Raw genomic sequence first — 25,406 nt, forward strand, 5'->3', positions numbered from 1 at the left:
CACGTCCCAATTAGTCAAGTTCTATGCATTGCCTCCACCCCGGCCCTCGTGGCCACATATCAAAGGCATACCGCGCCCGGTGTTTTGTGTCTGGAAATGTTGCATAGTTCCCCGGTAAGGTGTTTGTAAATATCGTGCGCCCGCTGTAACACGAAGATAATTCATTATTAGTACTAGTACTTCATAATTAACATTTTGAGCGCCAAAAGTCAATTTTTGTTATATTTTGCAAAATAAAAACCCACATGTCGATTTGTTGCCAAATTATGTCCCATTTGGCCAAACATTGTCACAAAGTTCCTATTATATGACGGAATACTTTTGACCGCCAGGTCGCATGTTAGTAAATGCGTTGGTCTTTTTTTTTTTTTTTATAAAAAATGAAATTACAAAATTAAGTTACTAAATATGTCAAACTTTCAGGGATAATAACAAAAGGCAAGGTAACCGTAGTTTACTGGTAACCATGACGTCACAGAATGCGCACTCAACTGGGGTTTCCCCATTAGTACACGTGACATTCTAAGGTCACATCGTGGCATTGCAAGACGAAGGTCTTATTTCTAATATTCGGCCTGGAAGTTCATGTTTATTATGCATAGATTTTGATTCCCGGTTTATGCTGTCTCGGTATTGGTGACACATCAGACTATGTTGTGGTGAGTATCCCCCGAACACCACGACATGATCGTCGAAACGAAAACAATTAGCATAATACGGAAGTGAAGTAAGAATTGATGATACGGTCAGCGTAATTTTCGGAATTAATTACGCGTGTTTTTTCAGTCCGAGGGTTGAAATAGGCGATACAGTCATCTTTGTTTTCACACACTTCCCTACAAGTGCTGTCGTCCACGCTCCGAACGTTAGTTGACGGTTTTTGACGATGCGCCAAGAAGTAAATAACGGCTTCGGGCCTATTCCGCGAAAGCGTGGTCGGGCTTACGTGAACATAACATCGGTGGTGCTTGTACTAGTGTGCATAGGAATTGCTATAGCTTTTGAAACGCCAAAGTGTATACTGGAAGAATCCGGGTTGCTCACCGATGGAAGTGACAAATCCAGCTCTGCCCAGCAAACAATTGGTACATTTGTCGTTATTTATCAAATCGCTTTCGTCATCAGTGTTGTTTTCCTCACCCATGTTGGGTCAGAATTCCTGAGGAGACTATGTCTGTTTGTGGAAGAAATACGCCACATAAATGACCGGTATGACGGTAGCGTCTGGAAAGCCTTTAAAACCACGTACAGAGTTCAAGACTTCATGCCCGTAGCGGTGCTGTTCTCAGTAATGGGTTTATTCTTTATATTAATGATATCGACAGAGATATCGCTGTTTTCATCCTATTTCCACGTGTATGGGGATATAGTATTGACGTTCATGGCAGTACATATCTTTTCTAATGTACTTGTTGGCTTGAAGGTGAGTGAAACGAGATAAATATGTTCATAAATGACTACATAATTCCCTTTGCTAAAATTAAATGTGAACATGTGCAAATGTATCGGGGGGGGGGATACTCCAAGTCAGAGGGACCAGGTACCCATGCTGAGGTATAGCTTTTCAAAAAAGCTTCTAAAAACGTACTTATTTTTGTGAAATTATACTCCTTTTCAAGTGCAGAAACGTAAAATAGATACCCTATATACATACTAAAATCATACTGTTGCTAGGTTGAGGTAACATGAATTCATGGGATTCCTTTTTTCACACTTTATTTTATATATCGACCTTAAACACGGTACATGCATATACGTGTCAAATAACTGAATAACACCCCTTTTCAGGTGTTTTTACTGCAGCTTGCGTACCAGATAATATTCAGAGAACCCCCCCCCCCGGGAAATGTATCTATTTTTATATTTAATTTTGCAGTGAATTGTGTCATCTAGTCGTTTTACAGTTTGGAAAATGTAATTTCCTTGTAATTTCTTTACGACTTTTTAGTCCCTGTTCGGATGCAGTCTAAAAACGGGGACTTATTTTTAGACCTCCGTGCTTTCGTCGGTCCGTGCGTGCGTGCGTCCGGACCTGTATCTTAGAAATGCCTGGACCAATCACAATCAAACACATACATCATACATGATATTATACATATGCACATCAATTTGTTTCACGATCTGATTCAAGATGGCCGAATGGCGGCCATTTTGTTTTAATAAATGTATATTTGGTGAATGTGATATATGGAATATACACTACTATTGATATGTGGAATCAGTACCCTATTGGTATATTTGATGACATATGATGTATGAGATATACACTACTATTGATATGTGGAATCAGTATTCTATTGGTATATTTGATGAATGTGATGTATGAGATATACACTACTGTTGATATGTGGAATCAGTACCCTATTGGTATATTTGATGAATGTGATGTATGGATATACACTACTATTGATATGTGGAATCAGTATTCTATTGGTATATTTGATGAATGTGATGTATGAGATATACACTACTGTTGATATGTGGAATCAGTACCCTATTGGTATATTTGATGACATATGATGTATGAGATATACACTACTATTGATATGTGGAATCAGTATTCTATTGGTATATTTGATGAATGTGATGTATGGGATATACACTACTGTTGATATGTGGAATCAGTACCCTATTGGTATATTTGATGAATGTGATGTATGGGATATACACTACTATTGATATGTGGAATCAGTACCCTATTGGTATATTTGATGAATGTGATGTATGGGATATACACTACTGTTTATATGTGGAATCAGTACCCTATTGGTATATTTGATGAATGTGATGTATGGGATATACACTACTATTGATATGTGGAATCAGTACCCTATTGGTATATTTGATGAATGTGATGTATGGGATATACACTACTGTTTATATGTGGAATCAGTACCCTATTGGTATATTTGATGAATGTGATGTATGGATATACACTACTATTGATATGTGGAATCAGTACCCTATTGGTATATTTGATGAATGTGATGTGATGTATGGGATATACACTACTATTGATATGTGGAATCAGTATTCTATTGGTATATTTGATGAATGTGATGTATGGATATACACTACTATTGATATGTGGAATCAGTACCCTATTGGTATATTTGATGAATGTGATGTATGAGATATACACTACTATTGATATGTGGAATCAGTACCCTATTGGTATATTTGATGAATGTGATGTATGAGATATACACTACTGTTGATATGTGGAATCAGTACCCTATTGGTATATTTGATGAATGTGATGTATGGGATATACACTACTGTTGATATGTGGAATCAGTACCCTATTGGTATATTTGATGAATGTGATGTATGGGATATACACTACTATTGATATGTGGAATCAGTACCCTATTGGTATATTTGATGAATGTGATGTATGGGATATACACTACTGTTGATATGTGGAATCAGTACCCTATTGGTATATTTGATGAATGTGATGTATGAGATATACACTACTATTGATACGTGGAATCAGTACCCTATTGGTATATTTGATGAATGTGATGTATGAGATATACACTACTATTGATATGTGGAATCAGTACCCTATTGGTATATTTGATGAATGTGATGTATGAGATATACACTACTGTTGATATGTGGAATCAGTACCCTATTGGTATATTTGATGAATGTGATGTATGAGATATACACTACTGTTGATACGTGGAATCAGTACCCTATTGGTATATTTGATGAATGTGATGTATGAGATATACACTACTGTTGATATGTGGAATCAGTACCCTATTGGTATATTTGATGAATGTGATGTATGGGATATACACTACTGTTGATATGTGGAATCAGTACCCTATTGGTATATTTGATGAGTGTGATGTATGGGATATACACTACTATTGATATGTGGAATCAGTACCCTATTGGTATATTTGATGAATGTGATGTATGGGATATACACTACTGTTGATATGTGGAATCAGTACCCTATTGGTATATTTGATGAATGTGATGTATGAGATATACACTACTGTTGATACGTGGAATCAGTACCCTATTGGTATATTTGATGAATGTGATGTATGAGATATACACTACTGTTTATATGTGGAATCAGTACCCTATTGGTATATTTGATGAATGTGATGTATGAGATATACACTACTATTGATATGTGGAATCAGTACCCTATTGGTATATTTGATGAATGTGATGTATGGGATATACACTACTGTTGATATGTGGAATCAGTACCCTATTGGTATATTTGATGAATGTGATGTATGGGATATACACTACTGTTTATATGTGGAATCAGTACCCTATTGGTATATTTGATGAATGTGATGTATGGGATATACACTACTGTTTATATGTGGAATCAGTACCCTATTGGTATATTTGATGAATGTGATGTATGGGATATACACTACTATTGATATGTGGAATCAATACCCTATTGGTATATTTGATGAATGTGATGTATGGGATATACACTACTGTTTATATGTGGAATCAGTACCCTATTGGTATATTTGATGAATGTGATGTATGAGATATACACTACTATTGATATGTGGAATCAGTACCCTATTGGTATATTTGATGAATGTGATGTATGGGATATACACTACTGTTGATATGTGGAATCAGTACCCTATTGGTATATTTGATGAATGTGATGTATGAGATATACACTACTATTGATATGTGGAATCAGTACCCTATTGGTATATTTGATGAATGTGTTGTATGGGATATACACTACTGTTTATATGTGGAATCAGTACCCTATTGGTATATTTGATGAATGTGATGTATGGGATATACACTACTGTTTATATGTGGAATCAGTACCCTATTGGTATATTTGATGAATGTGATGTATGGGATATACACTACTATTGATATGTGGAATCAGTACCCTATTGGTATATTTGATGAATGTGATGTATGGGATATACACTACTGTTTATATGTGGAATCAGTACCCTATTGGTATATTTGATGAATGTGATGTATGAGATATACACTACTATTGATATGTGGAATCAGTACCCTATTGGTATATTTGATGAATGTTATGTATGGGATATACACTACTGTTTATATGTGGAATCAGTACCCTATTGGTATATTTGATGAATGTGATGTATGGATATACACTACTATTGATATGTGGAATCAGTACCCTATTGGTATATTTGATGAATGTGATGTATGGGATATACACTACTATTGATACGTGGAATCAGTACCCTATTGGTATATTTGATGAATGTGATGTATGAGATATACACTACTATTGATATGTGGAATCAGTACCCTATTGGTATATTTGATGAATGTGATGTATGGAATATACACTACTATTGATACGTGGAATCAGTACCCTATTGGTATATTTGATGAGTGTGATGTATGAGATATACACTACTGTCGATATGTGGAATCAGTACCCTATTGGTATATTTGATGAATGTGATGTATGGGATATACACTACTATTGATATGTGGAATCAGTACCCTATTGGTATATTTGATGAATGTTATGTATGGGATATACACTACTGTTTATATGTGGAATCAGTACCCTATTGGTATATTTGATGAATGTGATGTATGGATATACACTACTATTGATATGTGGAATCAGTACCCTATTGGTATATTTGATGAGTGTGATGTATGAGATATACACTACTATTGATATGTAGAATCAGTACCCTATTGGTATATTTGATGAATGTGATGTATGAGATATACACTACTATTGATATGTGGAATCAGTACCCTATTGGTATATTTGATGAATGTGATGTATGAGATATACACTACTATTGATATGTGGAATCAGTACCCTATTGGTATATTTGATGAGTGTGATGTATGGGATATACACTACTGTTGATATGTGGAATCAGTACCCTATTGGTATATTTGATGAATGTGATGTATGAGATATACACTACTGTTGATACGTGGAATCAGTACCCTATTGGTATATTTGATGAATGTTATGTATGGGATATACACTACTGTTTATATGTGGAATCAGTACCCTATTGGTATATTTGATGAATGTGATGTATGGATATACACTACTATTGATACGTGGAATCAGTACCCTATTGGTATATTTGATGAATGTTATGTATGGGATATACACTACTGTTTATATGTGGAATCAGTACCCTATTGGTATATTTGATGAATATGATGTATGGATATACACTACTATTGATATGTGGAATCAGTACCCTATTGGTATATTTGATGAATGTTATGTATGGGATATACACTACTGTTTATATGTGGAATCAGTACCCTATTGGTATATTTGATGAATGTTATGTATGAGATATACACTACTATTGATATGTGGAATCAGTACCCTATTGGTATATTTGATGAATGTGATGTATGGGATATACACTACTATTGATATGTGGAATCAGTACCCTATTGGTATATTTGATGAATGTGATGTATGGGATATACACTACTATTGATATGTGGAATCAGTACCCTATTGGTATGTTTGATGAATGTGATGTATGGGATATACACTACTATTGATATGTGGAATCAGTACCCTATTGGTATATTTGATGAGTGTGATGTATGGGATATACACTACTGTTGATATGTGGAATCAGTACCCTATTGGTATATTTGATGAATGTGATGTATGGGATATACACTACTATTGATATGTGGAATCAGTACCCTATTGGTATATTTGATGAATGTGATGTATGGGATATACACTACTGTTGATATGTGGAATCAGTACCCTATTGGTATATTTGATGAATGTGATGTATGGATATACACTACTATTGATATGTGGAATCAGTACCCTATTGGTATATTTGATGAATGTTATGTATGGGATATACACTACTGTTTATATGTGGAATCAGTACCCTATTGGTATATTTGATGAATGTGATGTATGGATATACACTACTATTGATATGTGGAATCAGTACCCTATTGGTATATTTGATGAATGTTATGTATGGGATATACACTACTGTTTATATGTGGAATCAGTACCCTATTGGTATATTTGATGAATGTTATGTATGAGATATACACTACTATTGATATGTGGAATCAGTACCCTATTGGTATATTTGATGAATGTGATGTATGGGATATACACTACTATTGATATGTGGAATCAGTACCCTATTGGTATATTTGATGAATGTGATGTATGGGATATACACTACTATTGATATGTGGAATCAGTACCCTATTGGTATATTTGATGAGTGTGATGTATGGATATACACTACTATTGATACGTGGAATCAGTACCCTATTGGTATATTTGACGAATGTGATGTATGAGATATACACTACTATTGATATGTGGAATCAGTACCCTATTGGTATATTTGATGAATGTGATGTATGGGATATACACTACTGTTGATATGTGGAATCAGTACCCTATTGGTATATTTGATGAATGTGATGTATGAGATATACACTACTATTGATATGTGGAATCAGTACCCTATTGGTATATTTGATGAATGTGATGTATGAGATATACACTACTATTGATATGTGGAATCAGTAACCTATTGGTATATTTGATGAATGTGATGTATGGGATATACACTACTATTGATACGTGGAATCAGTACCCTATTGGTATATTTGATGAATGTGATGTATGAGATATACACTACTATTGATATGTGGAATCAGTACCCTATTGGTATATTTGATGAATGTGATGTATGGAATATACACTACTATTGATACGTGGAATCAGTACCCTATTGGTATATTTGATGAGTGTGATGTATGAGATATACACTACTGTCGATATGTGGAATCAGTACCCTATTGGTATATTTGATGAATGTGATGTATGGGATATACACTACTATTGATATGTGGAATCAGTACCCTATTGGTATATTTGATGAATGTTATGTATGGGATATACACTACTGTTTATATGTGGAATCAGTACCCTATTGGTATATTTGATGAATGTGATGTATGGATATACACTACTATTGATATGTGGAATCAGTACCCTATTGGTATATTTGATGAGTGTGATGTATGAGATATACACTACTATTGATATGTAGAATCAGTACCCTATTGGTATATTTGATGAATGTGATGTATGAGATATACACTACTATTGATATGTGGAATCAGTACCCTATTGGTATATTTGATGAATGTGATGTATGAGATATACACTACTATTGATATGTGGAATCAGTACCCTATTGGTATATTTGATGAGTGTGATGTATGGGATATACACTACTGTTGATATGTGGAATCAGTACCCTATTGGTATATTTGATGAATGTGATGTATGAGATATACACTACTGTTGATACGTGGAATCAGTACCCTATTGGTATATTTGATGAATGTTATGTATGGGATATACACTACTGTTTATATGTGGAATCAGTACCCTATTGGTATATTTGATGAATGTGATGTATGGATATACACTACTATTGATACGTGGAATCAGTACCCTATTGGTATATTTGATGAATGTTATGTATGGGATATACACTACTGTTTATATGTGGAATCAGTACCCTATTGGTATATTTGATGAATATGATGTATGGATATACACTACTATTGATATGTGGAATCAGTACCCTATTGGTATATTTGATGAATGTTATGTATGGGATATACACTACTGTTTATATGTGGAATCAGTACCCTATTGGTATATTTGATGAATGTTATGTATGAGATATACACTACTATTGATATGTGGAATCAGTACCCTATTGGTATATTTGATGAATGTGATGTATGGGATATACACTACTATTGATATGTGGAATCAGTACCCTATTGGTATATTTGATGAATGTGATGTATGGGATATACACTACTATTGATATGTGGAATCAGTACCCTATTGGTATGTTTGATGAATGTGATGTATGGGATATACACTACTATTGATATGTGGAATCAGTACCCTATTGGTATATTTGATGAATGTGATGTATGGGATATACACTACTGTTTATATGTGGAATCAGTACCCTATTGGTATATTTGATGAATGTGATGTATGGGATATACACTACTATTGATATGTGGAATCAGTACCCTATTGGTATATTTGATGAATGTGATGTATGGGATATACACTACTGTTGATATGTGGAATCAGTACCCTATTGGTATATTTGATGAATGTGATGTATGGATATACACTACTATTGATATGTGGAATCAGTACCCTATTGGTATATTTGATGAATGTTATGTATGGGATATACACTACTGTTTATATGTGGAATCAGTACCCTATTGGTATATTTGATGAATGTGATGTATGGATATACACTACTATTGATATGTGGAATCAGTACCCTATTGGTATATTTGATGAATGTTATGTATGGGATATACACTACTGTTTATATGTGGAATCAGTACCCTATTGGTATATTTGATGAATGTTATGTATGAGATATACACTACTATTGATATGTGGAATCAGTACCCTATTGGTATATTTGATGAATGTGATGTATGGGATATACACTACTATTGATATGTGGAATCAGTACCCTATTGGTATATTTGATGAATGTGATGTATGGGATATACACTACTATTGATATGTGGAATCAGTACCCTATTGGTATATTTGATGAGTGTGATGTATGGATATACACTACTATTGATACGTGGAATCAGTACCCTATTGGTATATTTGATGAATGTGATGTATGAGATATACACTACTATTGATATGTGGAATCAGTACCCTATTGGTATATTTGATGAATGTGATGTATGGGATATACACTACTGTTGATATGTGGAATCAGTACCCTATTGGTATATTTGATGAATGTGATGTATGAGATATACACTACTATTGATATGTGGAATCAGTACCCTATTGGTATATTTGATGAATGTGATGTATGAGATATACACTACTATTGATATGTGGAATCAGTACCCTATTGGTATATTTGATGAATGTGATGTATGGGATATACACTACTATTGATATGTGGAATCAGTACCCTATTGGTATATTTGATGAATGTGATGTATGGATATACACTACTGTTGATATGTGGAATCAGTACCCTATTGGTATATTTGATGAGTGTGATGTATGGATATACACTACTGTTTATATGTGGAATCAGTACCCTATTGGTATATTTGATGAGTGTGATGTATGGATATACACTACTGTTTATATGTGGAATCAGTACCCTATTGGTATATTTGATGAATGTGATGTATGGGATATACACTACTGTTGATATGTGGAATCAGTACCCTATTGGTATATTTGATGAATGTGATGTATGGATATACACTACTGTTGATATGTGGAATCAGTACCCTATTGGTATATTTGATGAATGTGATGTATGGATATACACTACTGTTTATATGTGGAATCAGTACCCTATTGGTATATTTGATGAGTGTGATGTATGGATATACACTACTGTTTATATGTGGAATCAGTACCCTATTGGTATATTTGATGAATGTGATGTATGAGATATACACTACTATTGATACGTGGAATCAGTACCCTATTGGTATATTTGATGAATGTGATGTATGAGATATACACTACTATTGATATGTGGAATCAGTACCCTATTGGTATATTTGATGAATGTGATGTATGAGATATACACTACTATTGATACGTGGAATCAGTACCCTATTGGTATATTTGATGAGTGTGATGTATGGATATACACTACTGTTGATATGTGGAATCAGTACCCTATTGGTATATTTGATGAATGTGATGTATGGGATATACACTACTGTTGATATGTGGAATCAGTACCCTATTGGTATATTTGATGAGTGTGATGTATGGGATATACACTACTATTGATATGTGGAATCAGTACCCTATTGGTATATTTGATGAATGTGATGTATGAGATATACACTACTATTGATATGTGGAATCAGTACCCTATTGGTATATTTGATGAGTGTGATGTATGGGATATACACTACTGTTGATATGTGGAATCAGTACCCTATTGGTATATTTGATGAATGTGATGTATGAGATATACACTACTATTGATATGTGGAATCAGTACCCTATTGGTATATTTGATGAATGTGATGTATGAGATATACACTACTATTGATATGTGGAATCAGTACCCTATTGGTATGTTTGATGAATGTGATGTATGGGATATACACTACTATTGATATGTGGAATCAGTACCCTATTGGTATATTTGATGAGTGTGATGTATGGGATATACACTACTGTTGATATGTGGAATCAGTACCCTATTGGTATATTTGATGAGTGTGATGTATGGGATATACACTACTGTTGATATGTGGAATCAGTACCCTATTGGTATATTTGATGAATGTGATGTATGAGATATACACTACTATTGATATGTGGAATCAGTACCCTATTGGTATATTTGATGAGTGTGATGTATGGGATATACACTACTGTTGATATGTGGAATCAGTACCCTATTGGTATATTTGATGAATGTGATGTATGAGATATACACTACTATTGATATGTGGAATCAGTACCCTATTGGTATATTTGATGAGTGTGATGTATGGGATATACACTACTGTTGATATGTGGAATCAGTACCCTATTGGTATATTTGATGAGTGTGATGTATGGGATATACACTACTGTTGATATGTGGAATCAGTACCCTATTGGTATATTTGATGAGTGTGATGTATGAGATATACACTACTATTGATATGTGGAATCAGTACCCTATTGGTATATTTGATGAATGTGATGTATGAGATATACACTACTATTGATATGTGGAATCAGTACCCTATTGGTATATTTGATGAATGTGATGTATGAGATATACACTACTATTGATATGTGGAATCAGTACCCTATTGGTATGTTTGATGAATGTGATGTATGGGATATACACTACTATTGATATGTGGAATCAGTACCCTATTGGTATATTTGATGAGTGTGATGTATGGGATATACACTACTGTTGATATGTGGAATCAGTACCCTATTGGTATATTTGATGAATGTGATGTATGGGATATACACTACTGTTTATATGTGGAATCAGTACCCTATTGGTATATTTGATGAATGTGATGTATGAGATATACACTACTATTGATATGTGGAATCAGTACCCTATTGGTATATTTGATGAATGTGATGTATGAGATATACACTACTATTGATATGTGGAATCAGTACCCTATTGGTATATTTGATGAATGTGATGTATGAGATATACACTACTATTGGTACGTGGAATCAGTACCCTATTGGTATATTTGATGAATGTGATGTATGAGATATACACTACTATTGATATGTGGAATCAGTACCCTATTGGTATATTTGATGAATGTGATGTATGAGATATACACCACTATTGATATGTGGAATCAGTACCCTATTGGTATATTTGATGACATATGATGTATGGGATATATACTATTATTGATACATTGATCTATGTACCATATTAGTATTGTGAATGATGTATGGTATATACACTACGTGCTATGTGGTATAAATCATGGACCCTGGGATGCCTGATGTCTGTGGTAGAGTGGTGACAACTGAATTCAAAATACAAATCATAACACATCACTAATATTATGTACTAATTAATGATTTTGTCACAATAACTATAACACTATCAAGTTCTGTGTTTTCTGCTTTCATTTCAGGCACACTCTGAAGTTGAAATTAGTGAGTTTAGTGAACAAGATCACTTGAATGTAGCACATGGGTTGGCCTGGTCTTATTACTTTGGATATCTGAAGATTATCCTGCCTGGTGAGTACCCATAATGCAATATTCAATACTTGGCTCGGGAATAGTTATGCAAAAATTAAACCATAATGGGCACGGATCTAGAAGCCGTACCTACACACGAATTGGTGACGTCACAAAATACATGACCTTCAATCGGGTTCGTTTCCTCGGTATATACGAATTGGTATATACAGATTACAATAAAGATACTTAAGACATTACACATAAGGTAAAACAAATCACGTGACAATATAATGATAATAACGGTAATAAATCCTAGCTTAACAGTTGAACAGAACGCTCATATAGTCAGTCGGGTCACGCCGAGGGTCACGCACTCTGTTCCAAAATGGCTGTGTTGTTGAAACTGGGTCATGACGTGGCAGGTGAGGAAGACATCATTAAACACATTTTCAAAATCACAATAAAACGGGGAAGTGGTTGCATATTACGGTGTAGCCAACATGGGAAATAAAAAAACGCCCAATACAAACGACATGGGTTCGAATCACACTAGATACACACTCACCAGAACCAAAGCAATCAGAAACCAGCAATCGTTTTGGCTTTTCCGTTCAACTCATCGGAACACTGGAGTAGTTAGAAAAATGAATACCACTTAACGACCAACGTCGTGGCGTGGTACACAAGCGTGCCATCAAAATAAAACAAAATTAGCTTGAAAAGACAGTGGGTTCGAGTCCCGCACAGAGCTACCGTAAAAACGTAAATCAAATGAACTGAAATCTCTCAAACCGTAACAAGTAAGCAAAGAACGTCGCAAAAAAAATAATAAACCTCACAAAACTCCACCATACAAAACTGAAAGAATAAATAATAAAATAACTTACGTCTTAAACTGGACGACGCGCAATTTGTTCAACAGTTTCCAGATTGTGACAAGAGATAAACAAGACTCAAGTCAAGGTAAGTTTTGTTAAAGTGTTGATGGCGTTCCCTATATTACGAAAACATCAGGCAACAGACGAATATCTTCCGTGGTGTTGTGGAATTTATACTGTGTCTGCGGAATTGTTGATTGAGGGTTCGAAGCCAGCAGTTAACATTTTGTTAGAAAGTTTCACAATTAAATCAAAAATCCAATGATACCAGTATATTTATTTCATTATTTTAACAACTTGCAATGGTGGAAGTTGGTCAAACACGAGTTCTTACACCTAAATAAGTATCAAATATTTGTCGACACATTTATTCTCTCAATTTAACAACCTTGTAGAGGTGGAAATTAATGAAACAACAGGTATTTACTCACAAATATAATGGTCAATATTTGTCCAATTTAAGTACTTGTACCGGTAATTGTTGGAATTAATCAAATGAGAGTTGTCTACACCAAAATAAGTTTCAAATACTTGTCCACACATTTATTCTCCCACTTTAACAATTTGTAATTTGTGGAAGTAAATTAAATGTGACTTTTCTAAACCAAAATAAGTCTAAAATATTTGTCCACACATTTAGTCTCTCAATTTAACAACTTGTAATTGTGAGAATTAATTAAACGCGAGTTGTTTACACCAAAATAAGTCTCAAATATTAGTCCATACATTTATTCTCTCAATTTAACAACTTGTAATGGTGTAAAATAATTAAACGAGAACTGTCTACACCAAAATAAGTCTAAAATATTTGTCCACACATTTAGTCTCTCAATTTAACAACTTGTAATTGTGGGAATTAATCAAACGCGAGTTGTTTACACCAAAATAAGTCTCAAATATTAGTCCATACATTTATTCTCTCAATTTAACAACTTGTAATGGTGTAAAATAATTAAACGAGAGCTGTCTACATCAAAATAAGTCTAAAATATTTGTCCGCAAATTTATTCTCCCAATTTAACAACTTGTAATGGTGTAAAATAATTAAACGAGAGCTGTCTACACCAAAATAAGTCTAAAATATTTGTCCGCACATTTATTCTCTCAATTTAACAACTTGTAATGGTGTAAAATAATTAAACGAGAGCTGTCTACACCAAAATAAGTCTAAAATATTTGTCTGCACATTTATTCTCTCAATTTAACAACTTGTAATTGTGGGAATTAATTAAACGAGAGTTGTCTACACCAAAATTAATCTCAAATATTTGTCCACACATTTATTCTCTCAATTTAACAACTTGTAATGGTGTAAAATAATTAAACGAGAACTGTCTACACCAAAATAAGTCTAAAATATTTGTCCGCACATTTATTCTCTCAATTTAACAACTTGTAATTGTGGGAATTAATTAAACGAGAGTTGTCTACACCAAAATTAATCTCAAATATTTGTCCACACATTTATTGTCACAATTTAACCGCTTGTTAATAGTGGAAATTACTTAAACGCGAATTGTTTAATCAGTTGACATCATTGCAACTTACCCGCAGACAGTGCACAACAGAGTATCATTATTGAGCACTTAGTATATAGTTTACACAAGTAAAAACACAAAATTGGCAATTTTTTGGACAATTGTAACTCAATAATAGAAATATGTTGTATTTCTATATATATACACACTGTATAGTTTTATCAAATGCAAACACATCCAGTCAATCAATTGTGGTCTTTTGGTTCAGTTGTCTACACAGTGATCAGGAGGACCCGGGTTCAATTCCCATGCCTGCCCATCTTTTTCTTGCAAACACCATTTGGCAATAAAGCTAAATATGACAACAAATTATTCAATTTGCATGACTACCCACATAGCTCAGTTGATTTGTACTATGTCAGCAATGTGAGTGATCGCTGGTTCGAATCCAGTATGTTTAGTTAGATTTTTGAATGCTAGTGAAGACAATGCTCCTATGAATAGGACTTAAATCCTATCTCTTGTGTGAAGACACTCGTGGTACAGTGGACAAGACAGTGCGCTGGGAACTCAAAGATCGCAAGTTCGAATCACAGATTGGACACTCCTACAAAAGACATGAAAGACGTTAAAAACATAAACATCGGATTCAAAAACTCAAGTCAGAAAAACAGAACACAAGAATACTACCCCACATGGAAGCCAGTCGAAGTCGTCGAAGAACGAACACAGTTGACAGCTGTAGGTCACATGCAACAACAGACACGAGGAGCATGGCTGCTCTCCAAATGGGTCCCTTCTTTTGTATTGACCCCCTAAGGATTACTAATCCCCCTTTCTAACTCTTCCCCCCAAAATAATATATCGCCCATTTTAAAATGTATTGACCCACATATTAATGAATATTCATGAGCACAGAAACTGCTACGTCATGAATAAATTAGCATAATTTTAAAAATTTGCATAAAGTGTAGGTACTCCTTCTGGATCCCTGCCCCATAATGTATTATTTGCACGGAAATGTCATGTGACCAACTGGCAGCCACCAATCAGAAACTAACATTGATTTGATTTCATTTGAATAGAACGGAATCAGTAAGAATAAATGATGTGATTTTCTTTTCAACAGAATTAGAAAATACCATTGCAAAATCCCAATATAATGATTCAATGAAGGCAGGGGAACTTTTACCCAAGTTATTTATAATCATACCAGAGAATTGCATCATACCTGCAAATGTAGCAATTGAAGATCACGGAAGAATGAAGTTTGAAAACCAGTTACCGCCATTGTATGTTGATAGAGCTGGAGTAAAGGGAAGACCTTATGTTAATTCTGTTTACCAAGTTGAGGACTCTAAAGGAATTGTAAGCATTCATTGATTATACTATGGGTATGCCACCCCTCTAAGGGGTCTTGTAAGTTGTCACAGTCTCTTGGGGCCTGGTAAGTTGTAACTGACTAAGGGTCTGGTAAGTTGTCACATGCTCTAGAAGTCTGGTAAGTTGTCACAGACTAGGAGTCTGGTAAGTTGTCACAGACTAGGAGTCTGGTAAGTTGTCACAGACTAGGAGTCTGGTAAGTTGTCACAGACTAGGAGTCTGGTAAGTTGTCACAGACTAGGAGTCTGGTAAGTTGTCACAGACTCTTGGGGCCTGGTAAGTTGTCACAGACTCTAGTGGTCTAATAAGTTGTCAAAGACTAGGAGTCTGGTAAGTTTTTTGCAGAATCTAGGGGACTGATAAGTTGTCACGAACTCTAGGAGTCTGGTATGTTCTCACAGACTCTAGAAGTGGTAAGTTATCACAGACTCTAGGAGTAGTAAGTTGTCACACACTCTAGGAGTGGTAAGTTCTCACAGACTCTAGGAGTGGTAAGTTCTCACAGACTCTAGGAGTGGTAAGTTGTCACACACTCTAGGAGTGGTAAGTTCTCACAGACTCTAGGAGTAGTAAGTTGTCACACACTCTAGGAGTGGTAAGTTCTCATAGACTCTAGGAGTGGTAAGTTGTCACAGACTCTAGGAGTGGTAAGTTGTCACATACGCTAGGAGTGGTAGGTTCTCACGCTAAGAGTGGTAAGTTGTCACAGACTCTAGGAGTGGTAAGTTCTCAGACTCTAGGAGTGGTAAGTTCTCATAGACTCTAGGAGTGGTAAGTTGTCACAGACTCTAGGAGTGGTAAGTTCTCACAGACTCTAGGAGTGGTAAGTTGTCACAGACTCTAGGAGTGGTAAGTTCTCATAGACTCTAGGAGTGGTAAGTTGTCACAGACTCTAGGAGTGGTAAGTTCTCAGACTCTAGGAGTGGTAAGTTCTCATAGACTCTAGGAGTGGTAAGTTGTCACAGACTCTAGGAGTGGTAGGTTCTCACGCTAGGAGTGGTAAGTTGTTACAGACTCTAGGAGTGGTAAGTTCTCATAGACTCTAGGAGTGGTAAGTTCTCACGCTAGGAGTGGTAAGCTCTCACAGACTCTAGGAGTAGTAAGTTGTCACACACTCTAGGAGTGGAAAGTTCTCACAGACTCTAGGAGTGGTAAGTTGTCACATACGCTAGGAGTAGTAAGTTGTTACAGACTCTAGGAGTGGTAAGTTGTCACAGACTCTAGGAGTGGTAAGTTGTCACAGACTCTAGGAGTGGTAAGTTGTCACAGACTCTAGGAGTGGTAAGTTCTCATAGACTCTAGGAGTGGTAAGTTGTCACAGACTCTAGGAGTGGTAAGTTGTCACAGACTCTAGGAGTGGTAAGTTGTCACAGACTCTAGGAGTGGTAAGTTGTCACAGACTCTAGGAGTGGTAAGTTGTCACAGACTCTAGGAGTGGTAAGTTGTCACAGACTCTAGGAGTGGTAAGTTGTCACAGACTCTAGGAGTGGTAGGTTCTCACGCTAGGAGTGGTAAGTTGTTACAGACTCTAGGAGTGGTAAGTTCTCATAGACTCTAGGAGTGGTAAGTTGTCACAGACTCTAGGAGTGGTAAGTTGTCACAGACTCTAGGAGTGGTAAGTTGTCACAGACTCTAGGAGTGGTAAGTTGTCACAGACTCTAGGAGTGGTAGGTTCTCACGCTAGGAGTGGTAAGTTGTCACAGACTCTAGGAGTGGTAAGTTGTCACAGACTCTAGGAGTGGTAAGTTGTCACAGACTCTAGGAGTGGTAGGTTCTCACGCTAAGAGTGGTAAGTTGTCACAGACTCTAGGAGTGGTAAGTTCTCAGACTCTAGGAGTGGTAAGTTCTCATAGACTCTAGGAGTGGTAAGTTCTCACAGACTCTAGGAGTGGTAAGTTCTCATAGACTCTAGGAGTGGTAAGTTGTTACAGACTCTAGGAGTGGTAAGTTCTCACAGACTCTAGGAGTGGTAAGTTCTCATAGACTCTAGGAGTGGTAAGTTGTTACAGACTCTAGGAGTGGTAAGTTCTCATAGACTCTAGGAGTGGTAAGTTCTCATAGACTCTAGGAGTGGTAAGTTGTTACAGACTCTAGGAGTGGTAAGTTCTCATAGACTCTAGGAGTGGTAAGTTCTCATAGACTCTAGGAGTGGTAAGTTGTTACAGACTCTAGGAGTGGTAAGTTGTCACAGACTCTAGGAGTGGTAAGTTCTCATAGACTCTAGGAGTGGTAAGTTCTCACAGACTCTAGGAGTGGTAAGTTGTCACAGACTCTAGGAGTGGTAAGTTCTCATAGACTCTAGGAGTGGTAAGTTGTCACAGACTCTAGGAGTGGTAAGTTCTCATAGACTCTAGGAGTGGTAAGTTCTCATAGACTCTAGGAGTGGTAAGTTCTCATAGACTCTAGGAGTGGTAAGTTGTCACACACTCTAGGAGTGGTAAGTTGTTACAGACTCTAGGAGTGGTAAGTTCTCATAGACTCTAGGAGTGGTAAGTTCTCATAGACTCTAGGAGTGGTAAGTTCTCACAGACTCTAGGAGTGGTAAGTTGTCACAGACTCTAGGAGTGGTAAGTTGTCATAGACTCTAGGAGTGGTAAGTTCTCACAGACTCTAGGAGTGGTAAGTTCTCACAGACTCTAGGAGTGGTAAGTTCTCACAGACTCTAGGAGTGGTAAGTTCTCATAGACTCTAGGAGTGGTAAGTTCTCATAGACTCTAGGAGTGGTAAGTTCTCATAGACTCTAGGAGTCTGGTAAAGTAAATTTAAGGATTGATAGGATGTTCTAAAGAAATACAGGAAATATAGTGATTTGTATTACATAGTCATGTATATTGCATGTAATGCTAGTAATATGTCTGTATAATTTCAGTTGCATTATTGCATTATGGAGTTTGCAACACCTATTGATTCACTGAATAAGATGTCTGAGCACCCTGAGGCGGGATTGAATGCAAATGATAGACGACAACAGGTCCGTATATTTCTGAAAACATTGCAGCATATTCTAAATACTGCGAAGGAATGTAAAAAACGATGTCAATTAGTACCTATATCAGGTAAGTGTTAGCTACTATCAATATCAGATAGGTGTTTAGACATGTGTTAGCTACTATCAATATCAGATAGGTGTTTAGACATGTGTTAGCTACTATCAATATCAGATAGGTGTTTAGACATGTGTTAGCTACTATCAATATCAGATAGGTGTTTAGACATGTGTTAGCTACTATCAATATCAGATAGGTGTTTAGACATGTGTTAGCTACTATCAATATCAGATAGGTGTTTAGACATGTGTTAGCTACTATCAATATCAGATAGGTGTTTAGACATGTGTTAGCTACTATCAATATCAGATAGGTGTTTAGACATGTGTTAGCTACTATCAATATCAGATAGGTGTTTAGACATGTGTTAGCTACTATCAATATCAGATAGGTGTTTAGACATGTGTTAGCTACTATCAATATCAGATAGGTGTTTAGACATGTGTTAGCTACTATCAATATCAGATAGGTGTTTAGACATGTATTAGCTACTATCAATATCAGATAGGTGTTTAGACATGTGTTAGCTACTATCAATATCAGATAGGTGTTTAGACATGTGTTAGCTACTATCAATATCAGATGTGTATTCAAACAGGTAATTTAAGGTCTGTGTTCAATCAGGTGTTAATTTCAATTTAAGGTGTTTGTTCAAATTCTTGTACACTAGTTCAAACATTTTATAGTGTTTTAACTGAGATATTATTTAGGAAAATAACATTTCTGTGAACACTAGTAATTAAAACTACCATATTGAAGATGTACAATATTATTACACTACTTATTAACATTCATATAAATTGTCTGTTTTCAGGAGACTATGATAAAAATCCACTTGCTGATGCAGTTTCCAAGACAATCAGAGAAATCAAACAAGAAACATTGGACATTGATATATAGCTATGGCAACAGACCTGTTGATATTCTGCTAGAAATGAAGTAACATTTATTATGTAACCAGTATTTTTTGTTTATTAAAATAGACATACACATATCTTTAATCTATGTATTATTCACAGGTAGTACTAATAAAGACAACCTCAAAACATATTACTCAAGGTCTAATAGTTAATGGTAGTTTGATATTATGAAATTAAGCTATATTTTTAATTTACAGCATGGATAGATCAATCCTCGTTCCTTTTGTAACAATAGGCAGATGTATCATACAAACTGAGTGTCTTGTATGAAAAGTGTAAAAAAATGTGATTTTATTTCTATCTTGTTTGTATATTGTATTTATTTGGATTTATACATTTTGTAGAGCTAAGTATTTTGGGCATATTCTATTATGTGTTGGAACATTTCATGATGATGTATCAACATAGTTACTCAGTACACGTCTATCTAAAAAAGCTGTAATTCCCAAAAGCTTTTGCCAAAGATGTTTACATATACACGCTGGGTCAGTCAGTCAAATGTTGTAAATCAAAGAAAGCTTAGAAAGAACACCCATGTGCTGAGAGTATCAAAATTACTTGAACTTGAGATATTGATGAAAAAACTTATGCAAATAAGGTAACTAATATGAACAGATTCAAGTGTAAAACTAATAAGGTCTGCACAATGTAAAAGTGGTTCTTTAGACATCAGTGCAACAGCCATGGAACAGCAAAAAATTAACTAATTATTTACCCCAAAATTAATCAGGTCTCTGCGTAGTCCTAGAAGATCTATGTTGCAAGTCTCATTGAAATGTGATGATTAGTACTTGAGATATCAGGTGAAAAGCTGAAAATTAACTAATTATGCTAATAAGGTGATTAATATGCACAAATATTTACCCAAAAACTAATTAGGTCTCTGCATAGTCCTCAAGTAACTATGTACCAGGTTTCATTGAAATATGATAATTACTGCTTGAAATATCAAAAGCTGAAAATTAATTAATTATGCAAATTAGGTAATTAATATGTACTGATATTACCCTAAAAACTATCAGGTCTGTGCAGTGTCATATGACATCCATGTACCAAGTTTTAATGAAAGGTTATGATTAGTACTTGAGATATCAGTAGAAAAGCCGATAATCATTATGCAAATTAGGTAATTAATATAAACAGATTTTTACCCAAAACTAATCAAATCTGCACATTAGTTCAGAGCATCCATGTGCCAAGTTTTATCAAAATCCAATGAGTGGTTCTTCAAATATCAGTGGAACAGTCATGGAATAGCTAAAAATCAGCTAATTATCATGCAAATTGGGTAATTAATATGAACAGATTTTTACCTAAAACTGATCAAATCTGCGCATTAGTTCAGAGCATCCATGTGCCAAGTTTCATCATTTCATCACATGGTCAAGTACAAGCAATCTAAAAGTAGTAAGGTTGTTGATTAACAGCTTATCAGGTAATTTAGTGGTCACAGCAAATCATGTTTGGTCACCTCAATTTCGTATCCATGGGAAAGCCAGCAGTCTCAATGAGTTTCAGAAAGATGAGCTAAAGAGTTGTGCCTGGTTCTAGAATGTTGCATACAGTCATATAGAGAAGGTATCAAGATTAATGAACTGTCATTCTGTTTTAAGACAATTGTTGACTATTTCTGGTAAAAACTGCAAATATTTTCTGTCAACCTTACAGTGTAAATTAGTCATGTTGGTTCATAACTAGCAGCCTGTCAGCTGAGATAGCTCCGCTGTAAGCAAGGCACTTGTCAAATAAAGAACTGAAGATATCATTAGAAAATGAACAATAGGTATTAAAGCAATCAGACTTTAAAAATTTAACCAAAGAGAACAAAAATAATCTTTAAAATTAGATAATTGAAGATATCATCAAATGAACAAATCAGAGAGATATACCTGTAATACCTATATATGTAATATCAAAGCAATTGGACTTGCGTTTTTTAAAAAAAGTCGAAAATATCAATTTTTACCAAAAATGACAAAAACATTCACCAAAAATAGAGAATTTGAGATTTTGACACGAAATGAACAAACCTGAAAAAGAACCATCCAAGGTACTTGAATATAAAATTTGACAACATTCTGAATTGTGGTTTCGAAGAAGTTGAAATTGTAAAGTTGTCAACTTTGTCGACATCGGAGCTAATAAATATGAATTCATTACACTGATTCATACTGCTAGTCTTTGTTTACAGTGGGTACAAATTTCCCTTGTTATAGTTTTGTTACCTAATCACAATTCAAATTTCAGTGCATTGTAGGATAGTTTTGACTGAATCAAACCATAAACCATGTTAATGTTGTAGTTCAATGTTGAAATTCCATGCTTGTACATCTGCCAAGTTTTCTGTAATTCATTTTGTCCTTGCTGAAAGAATAAACTTGTATTTGTACAAATAAGTTCTGAGTTTATTACCAAAGTATGTTTAATAGCATTAGATTAAATTTGGCATGACGAGGACTTATGTTATTGACATTTTTTCAAACTTGTGTGCATACATTTTTCTGCATGACCAGATTCAATGGCAGACATTTTAAGGCCAAAAGTGCACAGAAAAAAATTACCTATTTTCACCATTCCACACGTTAGATCTCTGAACTTATTACATACCCATGACATTGAATACAATCTGATCTTGATACATTTGTTTTTCGGATCAGGCACAAAATGGCCGATTGGCGGCCATTTTGCATTAAGAATGCAGTTCTGACCAAACTTCACACAAGTAAATATAGTCTTGCATTTATAAACTGGGACTGTACCGTGTTGAGTCTTATTCCTTGCTTGTAATAAAAGCAGTTAAATAACAACAGAATTGAAACAATTATCCAGGTTCTATTTAAAGTGCAGAAGTCATCACACCAAGCAAAATATGGGTCTTGTATAAACAAAGGTAGTAGTTGCGCAGATGAACGAGTACAAACTGAGAGGCTACCAAGCTTTAATTAGGTATTTTTTAGGCGATTGGAAGGTATCGAAGGAGTCACCGGCAGTAATTAGTGCAAGTCGCGCCCAGGTCAAACCTCATACTTCAATTAGAAGAGTGCATTGGATTGTGGGAGAATATGTTTATCAACACAAATGTCGCACATGCACAGCGCAACCACCAGTCACCCTTTGAAGTAGGGACGGAGCAAATGCATTTACATAATTATGTTAATGGCAAAAAAGTACTAAAACACAACTAATCTATCGTGGAATAAATTGATGAACAAACAAAATTTGACAGATGATATAATATTCGTTATCACATCTGAAGGTGTTGCCAAGTGCAAGATGTCTTGTATTGCTTTATTAGAGATACTGTAGAAATATCAATAACAACTTTACCCAAAGATTTTTTTCTGGTTTGTATTTGCCGTATCTAGAATACGAGTAGTTCTTTCGTACAACACATTTCTGATACTATACAGTTTTAAGGGGGGGGGGGAGTCACCTGCGCCAGAAGCTCACAAGCGTCTACCCATGAACCTTTGCATTTTTAGTGCGCGTTATCGTCACTTGGGACTATTCCCATGCGTGCGCAGATGACGACTCTCTCGCTTTAACATTAATAAGATGGCGTAAACAAAGTGATGTACCAAAATTGCCTTGAATTTGAGACTAATTTCAATTTAAAAAAAAAAGAGTATGCGAGCCGACAGATGCAATACAAATGTATTCACTTTTATTCAAATTCCTGGCACCCATCCCATGGGTTATATTAGAGGATGTTGTAGGGAGTCTTTACAACCTGGAATAACTAGTCTATGGCGCCCTCGCTAGATTCTAATTTTTTTAGCACATGGCCACCATTTTCAATTGGCTTGTAGAACAAACTTTTCAAGGCAAGACAAACATGTGAAGTTTAAATGTGGTTGGCAAGTCTAATAATGTGGCTGCACACAGATTAAATTACAATTCTCATTTGTGGATCATGTCAGAACAAACTGAAACATACTCTATCATTCTGTTCTAATAGCTGAAACATTCCTGTGAGTTTTCATTTGTCGAATGAACTGTTTGTCAAATACAGAATACATATATTTTAGAATAATTTTCTTTTTAAAATGTGGATGAAATGTTTTGCTTTTAATTGTTTTTGATTTGATAACTTTGAACTAAACAGATTTTCTATTAGCTTCAGATCTTGATCAAAGTTAGGCACCCAGTTCATAGGAGTGCTTATATTGATTTTCTGACATGTTTTCTGTAAAGATTTTATTGGTAGGTTTGCAAATGTGTATCAGACTGTGCAATCTCTCCATGAGTTGGTTTTGAAACCCAGTATGGGATTCTGAGATACATTACCAAGGATATTATTACAAGATGAATCATTTGCTTCATTGAACACATACAACAATGCACATTTCCACTGAGATCAGTGACCTTTGATGTGTCACCAGTGATCAGTCAAGTAGAAACAGTTAAAATATTTTATCAGATTTTCTCAATTTTTGCATATTTTCATACAGGACATCTGTTGTTCAAACTCTGGGAAGACTTTATACTGATGAATAAGGTGACCAAGTTTGATAAAGTTTGGAATAGAATTAGTAAAGTTATTATGCACACAATAACAATTATTGACGACGACACCGGACAAAAATTTTCCCTTAATATACCTTTCCCTTCCATCTTTGATGGTACGGGCATGGTAAAAACTAAAGGCCACCAGTGATTTGAGTCTCCACACAAAAAAAGTAGGTGCATATTTAATGCAAGTTTAAGCGATGTCAAACTGATGATCTCTGGAGTAAAAAGATCCAGTCTGAAGTACAAAACTAAAGGACATGCGCCAAATTTGAACTAAATCAGCCCAGGCAGACAAAAATAACTGCGACACAAGTCTCATTTTTGAACTTGGCACTTGTGCCATTTAACCCTTCAACTTTCTCCTGCACAGATCTTGGTGCAACATTTCTTTTTGG

General features: G+C 35.1%; 1 protein-coding gene across 1 annotated transcript; it reads left to right on the top strand.

The window, feature by feature from the left end:
* Positions 1–538: 538 nt before the first annotated feature.
* Positions 539–22,895, top strand: LOC144352784 (stimulator of interferon genes protein-like). Its single transcript, XM_085502540.1, has 5 exons — positions 539–1,423; positions 12,742–12,850; positions 16,279–16,517; positions 19,402–19,588; positions 20,394–22,895. The coding sequence occupies exons 1-5, from the start codon at positions 887–889 to the stop codon at positions 20,477–20,479; spliced, it is 1,158 nt and encodes a 385-aa protein (XP_085358666.1). The 5' UTR covers positions 539–886; the 3' UTR covers positions 20,480–22,895.
* Positions 22,896–25,406: the final 2,511 nt, after the last annotated feature.

The sequence above is a fragment of the Saccoglossus kowalevskii genome, chromosome 8, assembly GCF_978046115.1.
Source record: "Saccoglossus kowalevskii chromosome 8, keSacKowa6.1, whole genome shotgun sequence".
In the NCBI taxonomy this organism is placed as follows: domain Eukaryota; kingdom Metazoa; phylum Hemichordata; class Enteropneusta; family Harrimaniidae; genus Saccoglossus; species Saccoglossus kowalevskii.